This window comes from Aquarana catesbeiana, linkage group LG05 (assembly GCF_042186555.1).
Source record: "Aquarana catesbeiana isolate 2022-GZ linkage group LG05, ASM4218655v1, whole genome shotgun sequence".
Classification (NCBI taxonomy): domain Eukaryota; kingdom Metazoa; phylum Chordata; class Amphibia; order Anura; family Ranidae; genus Aquarana; species Aquarana catesbeiana.
In genome coordinates this window covers 199,295,029-199,307,044 of record NC_133328.1, presented here as the reverse complement: position 1 = coordinate 199,307,044, position 12,016 = coordinate 199,295,029, and the positions used below count along the sequence as shown (strand labels likewise).

The window sequence follows — 12,016 nt, the reverse complement described above, 5'->3', positions numbered from 1 at the left end:
GACCCGGTTGATCGGCTCACCTTCATAAAAATGTATCAGTCTTGGATCACCAGCTACCAAGCACCTGATGCTGATGTAACCAATTAATTTTTTTATGAATGTGAGATCCCTTGAAGACTGCCTATGCTGATGCTGAGTGACTATCTTATTATGCTGAGTGACTATCCCATTCCTCCTCAATGTTCATGTTGATAGCTTCTAAGAACATTTTTGGTTCTGGGCACCAACACCAGTGCCTAAAGCCCAATTTTTCTGCCCCTGTTTTACAGGGGCATGTAAGTACAATTTTTGCTGTAATATTTTGCAGCAGGGCTCATTTCTGCACTCAACTAGAGTATCTGTGAGGGGTTGCAGTGTTGTGGCACCACCACCACCACTGCCGCCTAAGGCCCAATTTTTTTGCCCCTGTTTAACAGAGGCGCATAATTACAATTTTTGCTGTAATATTTTGCAGCAGGGCATGTTCTTGTGCTCAACTAGAGTATCTGTGAGGGGTTGCAGTGTTGTGGCACCAGCACCAGTCCCTAAGGCCCAATTTTTCTGCCCCTGTTTAACAGGGGCACATAATTACAATTTTTGATCTAATATTTCACAGCAGGGCTCGTTCCTGCACTCAACAACAGAATCTGTGAGGGATTACAGTGTTGTGGCACCACCACCAACACCTAAGGCCCAAATTTCTGCAGAGTATATAGGGCATGCCGTATAGTATTTACAGGCGGTCCCCTACATTCAAACATCCAACTTACAAAGGACTCCTACTTACAAATGGAGGGAGACAACAGGAAGTGAGAGGAAATCTACCCCTAGGAAGGGAAATTCTCTCCTGTAAGAGTTAATATGGGAAAAAGGTGTCTCCACTGATGCTTTATTATCACCAATCCTTGTTTCCCTAAAAACCCCAAATTTTCAAAATCCAATTGTCATTGGAACAGAAAGTGAGGTGAAATCTTCTGAACAGGGGCACAGACAGCAAAAGAAATGTTACAGGGGTGATGATAACCCTTCCCCACGTTATCCAAAAAGCTTAAAAATACATATTTTGGCTGGAGCTACACTTAAAAAATGTACCTGTTCCAAATTACAAACAGATTCAACTTAAGAACAAACTTGCAGTCCCTGTCCTGTTTGGACCGCCTGTATACTGCTGTTCAGAGTATATAGGGCCTAGAGGCCCCACACCTTTTTTTTTTATTTGATTGCGGGGTTCCCCTTAATATCCATACAAGACCCAAAGGGCCTGGTAATGGGCTGGGGGGTTACCCATGCCATTTTTCTCAATAATTTTCATCCATATTGCCAGGACCTGACATTACATTACAGCCGCAAGCAGTTTTAAATTACTTTTATTCCTTTAGAAATGTCATTTTGTGCAGGGACTGTTCTAAACACTGGAAACACGCGTCACTTTACAAGCATACTATAGACACCACCAGGTATGATATTTAAAGGAATATTTCACTTTTATGTTTTTTCACTTTAAGCATCATTAAAATCACTGCTCCCGAAAAAACGGCAGTTTTTAAAACTTTCTTTTGCATTGATACATGTCCCCTGGGGCAGGACCCGGGTCCCCAAACCCTTTTTAGGACAATGACTTGCATATTGGCCTTTAAAATTCACACTTTTGGTTTCTCACATTCAAGTCCCATAAACTTTAACGGTGTTCGAATGTTCACGCAAACTTTCGGTCCATTTCCATGTTCTAGATGCGAACCAAACCGGGGGGTGTTCAGCTCATCCCTACATGTGGCATAGAAAGAGGGAGGTTGGAGGCAGTGATGGTCAAATCCACGCCATTCGGCAATTCATCAATTGCGGATCACAATTTGCAGTCTACTGTCTGCTGTGCCCCTGCGGCCTTCTTTAAGTGGGTCATACAATACGTAACTTACGTACACGGTTTGAGGAGCATAAAAGGAACATTCTCAAAGGTTTTGATAAGCACTTATTACCCCTACATTTTCAGGAAAAACATAATCAAAACCCCTTTGGTTTGAGGTTGTTTGCGTTAGAGATCATGAGTGAGGATGCAGATACTGGATGGAGGTTTTGGAGACATTATAGGAGAGAAAACTTTTGAATTCATCGGCTGGGGGTTTTGAAACCGAGGGGCCTAAACGTAGGGTTAGATGTGCAGACCTTGATGTAGGTTTGTCAGTCCTACAGGTATGCCTTTAACATTGCCCCCAGACCTTTTCCTGCTGTTGTCATCATTCGATAATCATTTTAGTTGCCTTGTGCTCCCATTTTTCTATGCTTACCAATATCATCCACCTTTTCTCTATCTTTAAACCCATAGTGTCTTGTAGATTCCCCATTTTGTCCCTTCATCCCTTACTTGATAGGTTGGGTAGGGCGTTCAGTGAGCAGTGGTAGCTAAATATTCCTTACCCTTGTTTTGGTACTGTCCTTTATGTGTGGTTGTGGCTTTTACCTAGTAACCTATCCTATTTTTGCATTGTAAGTAATATATATATATATATATATATATATATATATATATATATATATATATATATATATATATATATATATAATGTGTTTTGCCGATTTATCATTTTATCCATTTACCATTCCATGGGTTTGGCCCATGTATATGTGTGTGTGTGTGTGTGTGTGAGTCTATATATAGACAGACAGACAGACAGACAGACAGACAGACAGACAGATAGACAGACAGATAGATAGATAGATATCTCACAAAAGTGAGTACACCCTTCACATTTTTGTAAATATTTTATTATATCTTTTCAAGTGACAACACTTAAGAAATTAGACAATTACACTACACTGTAAAGTAGTGAGTGTACAGCTTGTATAACAGTGTAAATTTGCTGTCCCTTCAAAATAACCCAACACACAGCCATTAATGTCTAAACCACTGGCAACAATAGTGAGTACACCCTTAAGTGAAAATGTTCAAATTGGGCCATTTTCCCTCCCCGGTGTCATGTGACTTGTTAGTATTAAGATCACAGGTGTGAATGGGGAACAGGTATGTTAAAATTTGGTGTTATCGCTCTCACTCTCTCATACTGGTCACTAGAAGTTCAACTGAAAAAAAGAATTGTTGCTCTACATAAAGATGGCCTAGGCTATAAGAAGATTGCCAAGACCCTGAAACTGAGCTGCAGCATGGTGGCCAAGACCATACAGTGGTTTAACAGGACAGGTTCCAGTCAGAACAGGACTCGCCATGGTCGACTAAAGAAGTTGAGTGCACGTGCTCAGAGTCATATCCAGAGGTTGTCTTTGGGAAATAAATGTATGAGTGCTGCCAGCATTGCTGCTGAAGTTGAAGGAGTAGGGGGTCAGCCTGTCAGTGCTCAGACCATATGCCGCACACTGCATCAATTTGGTTTGCATGGCTGTCATCCCAGAAGGAAGCCTCTTCTAAAGATGATGCACAAGAAAGCCCGCAGTTTCTGAAGACAAGCAGACTAAGGACATGGATTACTGGAACCATGTCCTGTGGTCCGATCAGACCAAGACAAACTTATTTGGTTCAGATGGTGTCAAGTGTGTGTGTGGCGGCAACCAGGTGAAGAGTACAAAGACAAGTATGTCTTGCATACAGTCAAGCATGGTGGTGGGAGTGTCATGGGCTGGGGCTGCATGAGTGCTGCCGGCACTGGGGAGCTACAGTTAATTGAGGGAACCATGAATACTAACATGTACTGGAACATACTGAAGCTGAGCATGATCCCCTCCCTTCAGAGACTGCGCCACAGGGCAGTATTCCAACATAACGACCCCAAACACACCTCCAAGATGATCATTGCCTTGCTAAAGAAGCTGAGGGTAAAGGCGATGGACTGGCCAAGCATGTCTCCAGACCTAAACCCTATTGAGCATCTGTGGGGCATCCTCAAACGGAAGATGGAGGAGCACAAGGTCTCTAACATCCACCAGCTCTGTGATGTTGTCATGGAGGAGTGGAAGAGGACTCCAGTGGCAACCTGTGAAGCTCTGTTGAACTCCATGCCCAAGAGGGTTAAGGCAGTGCTGAAAAATAATGGTGGCCACACAAAATATTGATACCTAGGGCCCAATTTGGACATTTTCACTTAGGGGTGTACTCACTTTTGTTGCCAGCGGTTTAGACATTGATGGCTGTGTGTTGAGTTATTTTGAGGGGACAGAAACACTTTTACACTGTTATACAAGCTGTACACTCACTACTTTACATTGTAGCAAAGTGTAATTTCTTCAGTGTTGTCACATGAAAAGATATAATAAAATATTTACAAAAATGTGAGTCGTATACTCACTTTTGTGAGATACTGTATGTCCTTATTTTTTTAATGATATACAAATATCTCTATTATTTATTTATATGTATTTTTTATTGTGTTTTTTTTTTATAATCCAAGTAGGTTACTTTATTTATTTTAACAATATCAACATTACTATTACTGTTGTTTACATTATTGGGGTTCGGTAGTCTGGCATTGCCAGCCCAGCGCTTTGAGAATTTAAAGAGGAGTTCCACCCAAAAGTGGAACTTCTGCTTTAAGCACTCCTCGCCTTCTGACATGCCACAATTGGCATATCATTTTTTTTGGGGGGGTGTGTACCTTCTTTTTAGTAGGACTTCCTGTCCCACTTCCTCCTTCCTCTTCTTGGCCGCCTAGGTGACTACTCCTCTTGCCCTAGGCGGCCCCTTCCTGCCAGCGATCTTCTGGGACACGTCACAGGTACTTTACAGGGCCCCCAACCCACTACCTCCGGGCCCTCAACACCTTCATAGTAATTGATTTAGTTTATCTTGATGAAGGCTACTAGTTAAGAGCAAAAGGGTGGGGCTTTGAGTGAAGCACATGGTTGAATAGAATACAATGGTGGACATTTAATAATCTGTAAATACAGGATTACATACATTTATTCCATATGTATAGAAACACATACTATTCACAGTGTTGATTTCTACAACAGTGGTAACTGATAATAACATGGTTATAAATGAATACCATAATAAAATTACAGAGTCCACCAATGGTCATAATGGGGTACACATATAATACAAAGTAACAACTGCATGGCCTATGACCTTCCTGATCCTGTCACAAGGTATAGTGGTGTAGTTGAATGGCATATAGTATTAAGACTGAAATACTGGGATACATGGCCTCTGGTAGCTTGACGCGTTTCGTGGCTTGGTGCCACTCATCAGGAGCAAGCACATGGTAACTCTGGAGGAGTTGCAGAGATTCACAGCTCAGGTGGGAGAATCTGTCCACAGGACAATTATTAGTCATTGTGTTGCTTTGGATATTTAGGTGATTTTATAGCATATATATTTGTTAGTTAGTATAGCATAGTTAGATTTTTAAGACCATGTGTTTTTAACAATCTAAGGCTCCCCCTATTGATATGCAAATGGTCCAAACATACAGCCAGAGCTGCAATAGAATGGTATAGATCAAAGCATATTCATGTGTTAGAATGGCCCAGTCAAAGTCCAGACCTAAATCCAATTGAGAATCTATGGCAATCACTGTTCACAGATGCTCTCCGTCCAATCTAACAGAGCTTGAGATAATTTGCAAAGAAGAATGGGCACAAATTTCACTATCTATATGTGCAAAGCTGGTAGAGACATACTCAAAAAGACTTGCAGCTGTAATTGCAGCAAAAGGTAGTTCTACAAATTATTGACTGAATACAAATGCATGCCACACTTTTCCGATATGTTTTTGTAAAAAAAATTGAAAACCATTTACCATTTTACAATTGTGTGCTACTTTGTGTTCACATTGAACGTGGGTTTGAAATCATGCGAGTTCAGCTGAAATTGCACGATTTCAAATCCGCATTTCAGTGTGAGTTCAGGGGCAATTTGAAAGACATCTGTGTGGCTTCATGCACAGATGTCTATTGAACTCGCTTTCAAAGTCACTAAAAGTAGTCCAGGAACTACTTTTGGAAATCGATGTGCACCACAAAGTCATCATTGCACCGATTGGGACAGAGCCTTTGCCAGTAATAGGCTGTAAATCGGCGTCCGATTTGACATGTCAAATCGCGTCAATGTGAACGGGGTTCAATGAACATATAATATTATGCTCATCAAAGTCCTTTATACATTTTTTAACAGTTGTTTTTGTGCAAACTTAAAGAGGGGATGGCATGATCATAATGTAGTGCCTTAACAACCACTTTAAAGCTTTACTACCACTTTAAGTTTGCACAAAAGCAACTGTTAAAAAATGTATTGAAGGACTTTGATGAGCACAATATTATATGTTCATTGAACCCCATTCACATTGACATGATTTGACATGTCAAATCGCACGCCGATTTACAGCCTATTACTGCAAAGGCACTGTCCCAATCTGTGCAATGCCGACTTTGCGCCACACATCGATTTCCAAAAGTAGTTCCTGCACTACTTTTAGCGACTTCGCTAAAAGTAGTGCAGGAATTACTTTTGGAAATTCATGTGTGCCGCAAAGTCGGCATTGCACTGATTGGGACAGTGCCTTTGCCAGTAATAGGCTGCAAATCGGCGTGGGATTTGACATGTCAAATCGCGTCAATGTGAACAGGGTTCAATGAAAATCTAATATTGTGCTCATCAAAGTCCTTCAATAAATTTTTTAACAGTTGTTTTTGTGCAAACTTAAAGTGGTAGTAAACCCTTAAAGTGGTTATTAAGCCACTACATTATGATCATGCCATCCCCTCTGTAAAATAACAATATGTATCCCAGTATCTTTGCTATATCAAAAAGATGCTGACTTCTACCTTCTATCAGAGCGTCTCCCAGTGCTCATGTGACTCCTTGGCTCTCTCCTCTCTCTGGCAGACAGCTATAGCATGAGGGGCTGAGGAGGAGGGGAGGAGAGAGGAGAGAGAGCCGAGCAGTCACGTGAGCGCCGGGAGATGCTCTCATATAAGGTAGAAGTCAGCATCTTTTTTATATAGCAAAGACACTGGGATACATATGTTATTTTACAGAGGGTATGGCATGATCATAATATAGTTATGATTGCAGCAGGAGGGGAGAGCTGAGGAGTGTAAAAGCTGACAGGCAGGGATGGGAGGGGGGAGAGGACAGGGAGAGCAGAGACCCCCCCTTTTTCTTACCTGAGCCCGATCTGATCCAGCAACGTGCATGAGAGCAGCATCTTTAGCCACTGTTGCTCTCCTCATTGGACAGATTGACAGCAGCCGGAGCCATTGGATCCGGCTGCAGTCAATAGCTGTGAGATGGGAACGTGGGTGGGACCGAGTCCCACTGTCTGTGTCAATGGATGCAGCAGTGGGACTCAAGAGCAAGCCCACATGGGTTCCCCTATGGAAAACAGCTTTCCATGGGAGCACCTGATGAAGAGGAACGCCGGCGGGGTACCCCAGAAGAAGAGGATCAGGGCTGCTCTGTGCAAAACCATTGCACAGAGCAGGTAAGTATAGGCAGGTAAGAATAAGTGGTTTACAGCCACTTTAAACAGCCGCTTGCTGTACTTGCAACACACATGCTCTGGAGTTCCCTTTAAAGTGCTTGCTCACCGGATTATGTTGACCCCTTATCAAAATTAAAAAGTCTTTATGCACGTTTGGTTGTATTACACTCCACAACCACTGTAATCCCAACTCCATAAATCCACCAACTTGAATCAACTTGGTCACTACAGTTTTCCAGGGATGACCATAACCGGTTTTACCAATTCTTAAACTTTCACCAGGCGATATAGATAGCATGAGAGCATGGGTGTGGCTTATACATTTTTACTCTCAGTGAATTGTGAAAAAAATATTAACTTTTATTCAGTTTATAAGCATAGATAGATTGTGTCTGACATACTGTATGTCTGTAACCACAGGCTACTCCTGAATGTACATATACAGTACATACAGATGCATGCTTATGGCACAGCTGAAAAGTCTGTCATTGAGTTGTACAAGCTGAGCAGGCGCCACTGTTTACAGCAACCAGGTATCCTGACCGCAGATATCTGCAGATATATTTATACATCATGTCAGTTTAGCACATGTGAATGAAGCCTAAGGGCCAGTTCACACCAGAAGGCTGTATGGGAAACCCATGTTACGTGCACGTTTCCCGCAGCTCATTCAAAATACACTGCACTTGCCATCTGCAGAAGGGATCAGTGTTAACTTAATGACACCCCAAATACAGGCCACAAACAGTGTGTTTGCCTGCACTGGATCGCATGGTACAGTAGTACCATGCGATCTAGTTGCTGTGCATTTTTTAAAGCAGTACATGCACTACTTTTGGTGTGGTCCAGGCTGATTTCAGTCCATGCAAATGAATGCTAATGCTATTATATAATCCTTTTTGTATTTGAACTGTAAACATCACATCTCTGTGCTCAATTTTGTCTCTGCGGTTTCCTCTTTACCTGCATTAATTTTCATTATTCTTTTGCCTTTACAAAAAGATACACGGTTTAGTTTAAAAAAATAAATAAAATGTAGTTATTACAAGAATAATTGAAGTTCAAAATACAATTCTTAAGTCAGCTTAAAAAGTTATCCTGTCATGACAGGTATCCAATTATAAAACTGGCTAGCATTGTGTTAGAACAAAGTAAAAATGTATAGTTGTTTTACAGCTGATTATCATATACCATTTTGCAGAGTGAAATGTCAGACTGCAGATTCACTGCACTGACAGGTATTAAAAGGGAACTGCAATTTAAACCAGCAATGACAAACTTAGAGCGAAAAACCTAATAAAATCTTTTCTGTCTACACTTTACTGTCAGTTAATTTAATCTTCTACATTCTCCTAATGTAATGTGCAAGCTAGCTTTAGACAGAAATGTATTTATTATTCATCATACTTTGTAGAACACTGGATCAGAGTCTTAGACCATGGAATAGGCAGCTGCCTTCAGGTGACTGGGCACTGACAAACAAAGCGATAACAGCAGCCCAAACATAACTCCTTCCACTCTGAGCCAACCCGTTTTTTGCTAGCGACCTTAGGTGATCGGTTGTATTCCCTCCTCTGAGGTAAGAAACCATTAGCTTTTATTGTCTTATTTTTCCATTATTATTTTTTTCACCAAGACTCTTTCAGCAAATTTACTAACTGCTACACAGCCACTGTGGCCTCCACCCTGCAGCTTCCCAGATCAGTTGACTTTTTGGCTGCCCATTGGCGGATCATACTAGGACCCCACCTGGTATAAGATATAGGGCCAACCTGTAAAGTTGCTTTGGGCACTGGATCCTGCATTAAGTGCTTACCTAGCCATGTAATACAATGCGATGTGTTAGCTGCAGGGTGCTATACCGGATCTGCTGGAGGAACACTGTCCCTGAAGACCTCCTAAGGGGTAGGAAAGGCAAAGATTTAGATGTGACCTAGTCCTTAATATCCATTCTTGACTGCTGGAAAGACCACAAGACCGCATTAGTAAATCAGGGTTGTTGTTTTATTTGGAAGCCCTGTCTGCTATGAAGCAGGTTGTTTTTTCACTTTACCCTTTTAAATTTGGTGCCCCTTTTTGTTGGTATCCCACCATGAACCTGTGCAGGCTGGGGAAGTCATGGTGCTTGTGAGGCCCCCTTCTCATGGAGACTTGCTGCATATTGCATTCCATTTTGTTCTCATTAGCACATGGATCACTGTTTCTCAGCTCCTATACTCTCTCTTGCCATACAGTACAGTGATCCTTGGATGTTATTGAGCCTACAGTCACTAGTCACAAAAGGCTTAAAGTGGTTGTAGAGCTGTCATTAAATCTGAACAAAGCACATACTGTATATCTGTAGTGTTTACTTGACTATCTCCAAAGTGTCGTTTCTCTCTGATGCTTCATTCCTCTGAGTCACTTCTGAAAAGTTTTCCCGACACATGAGATAAATTTGTGATGGGGAGGAAGCTCAGCACACAGCCCTTCTATTCAGAGCACAGCACTGTATCCTTCCTTTGTTCCTGTGCAGTGTGTGGAGGGGAGTGTGTCCCTTTCCTCCAATGGAGAAGGGAGAATTGTGGTCTGAAGAAACCGCTCTGCCACCTCCATCCCTAAATACAGCAAAAAGAAGGGGAGGACGGCTTTGGGACTTTGAGTGAGGTGGGAGAGATTCGGAACACTTCCACAATCAGTGCAAAAAATTTTTTATTGATCACAGAGTGCTAAATACATAAATGGGATCAGCAATAAGTGTGCATTACCCGGCATAGTGGCCTAGTTTAAAGCATAGGTAAAAAACAAATACAATTCATTACACTTGATTTATACATCCATAAGAGGTATTATACATAGTGAATCGCTAGAAAGCTAAAAATACACATACATCATCTGAATTAGTAAAATACATAATACACATGCATGGATAGCAGCAGTATGTGACCATATGATGACCAACTTCAAGTACCCAACAAAATGGGCGTGCATGTGGCATCGATAGTGCCCTACGCGTTTCGCGAGTCTCCTCTCGCTCATCAGGGGCTGATGCGTAATTTGTATGTCTAAAACAAAAAATATTGAGAATAATGAGGGTGTGAAAATAACTAATAAGTCGGGGTAAACAAGATGGTTGGCACGGGAGGTCTGTAACAAAACAACCCCGTACTTACCACTTGACTGGATAAGGTCACCAAAAAACCGGGTCTCAAGATGGCGGCAATGAGCAATGCCGGTACGGGGGCTGAGGGGGAGTGGCAACCAACAACCGCTGCAGGATAGACCAGGAAGCACGGCAAGGACTGCAGGAGCTAATGTGGTAAGTGGTCTGGAGGTGTCCATAAGCATATCTAGAAAAAATATATATAGGGATGCATGAGTCTCAACAGATGTACCCAGAGTAGACTAAGCATCAGAGGGTCATCTCTAATCCTCAGGAATAACCGAAAAGGATTAAATAAAAAGTAAAAAATCAAATATGTATATATATGTACAGGGTTAACATTGATTCCTAATATGAAATGGTAAAAAATAAAAATAAATGAATAGACCGTCATGATGACAAATAATTAAAGGCAAGGGCTGGAGGGAAGTGCACACATACAAATAAATATATAATATAAAAATAGATCTAGATTGTATAAGGGTAAATGTGTGAACCAGCGAAAAATGTTAAATTAAATTAAATTAAATTAGATAATCTTGTGTGTGGTGAGAGGGTATCACCTACGCAACAGGTTTTATTAAGTGGAAAAAAGATTTAAAGGAATAATACCAATGAGCTCTCACACACACTGTAACTGCAGCTCACCACGCCTCCTCTCTGCTCCTCACAGATGCAGAAGGATTTTATCACAAATCTGCACTTTTTAACAAATGTAGAGAAGAGAAGACTGCAGATAAACAATTAAAATGCATGTAGTAGGATTTGTTTCATCTGTGTATCACCTGACACTATTCACTTCACTGGGTATATGAGAGGGTTTACAACCACTTTAACCCTTTATATTCTGCAGTACAGGTCATGAGTACCACTTATGGGACATCCCTCGCTATACACGGCAGATCATAGGCACAATGGGAATGAGTCTGTTAACTAAAAATAGAGAGCCAATTATAAGGGATTATTGCGGTGTCAAGAATACAACAATGCAAAATTATAAAAATAATTAGGTTTATTACAATTGATTAAAAATACAACTCATAAGGAGTACAATAAATAGAGAAGCATAAGCAGAATCTGTACAACCAATAGTAAATAGAGGTAGGTTGAGGTCTGTTAACTAACAGCTCAGATAGAATCTATAGCATCTCCTCAAAAGGTCCTGTCTTGGTTAGTCCTGACCACTGCCCTGGTCATGCCCTCCTTAGAGACTTCCCTTGCTCTTTCTGAAGCACCCCCTTTCTCCTATAAATCCATAGAGGCTTCTCAGCCATTATGCATAAATTGATAGATAGGCTTTCTACCTTTTTTAGAGACTTAGACCACAGGGCACAAACATGGACTCCCTCAGCCCACCTTTTACACTCCATCAATGATCTACCACTTACAACTTCCCTGCTTCCTGAAGAGGACAAAAAGGGGTTTCCTCATCTGGCTCTGATATTTTAGTACAGGAGGATTTCTG

The 12,016-nt window shown here is 41.3% G+C and overlaps 1 protein-coding gene across 4 annotated transcripts in view; it reads right to left on the bottom strand.

The window, feature by feature from the left end:
- The window catches only part of NPSR1 (neuropeptide S receptor 1), an 818,655-nt gene that overhangs the window by 210,216 nt on the left and 596,423 nt on the right, over positions 1–12,016 (bottom strand). Inside the window, exons 8-9 of one of the 4 annotated variants that reach the window (XM_073630480.1) lie at positions 10,562–10,738; positions 10,171–10,453 (exon numbers count right to left, since the gene is read on the bottom strand). The exons of 2 other annotated variants lie outside the window; for them this stretch is intronic. In XM_073630480.1, the coding sequence (XP_073486581.1) occupies positions 10,263–10,453; positions 10,562–10,738 (368 nt within the window). In that variant the 3' untranslated portion in view covers positions 10,171–10,262. Of the gene's footprint in view, positions 1–10,170; positions 10,454–10,561; positions 10,739–12,016 lie in introns of those variants that run through there. One more of the 4 variants, XM_073630483.1, reaches the window with a different exon arrangement.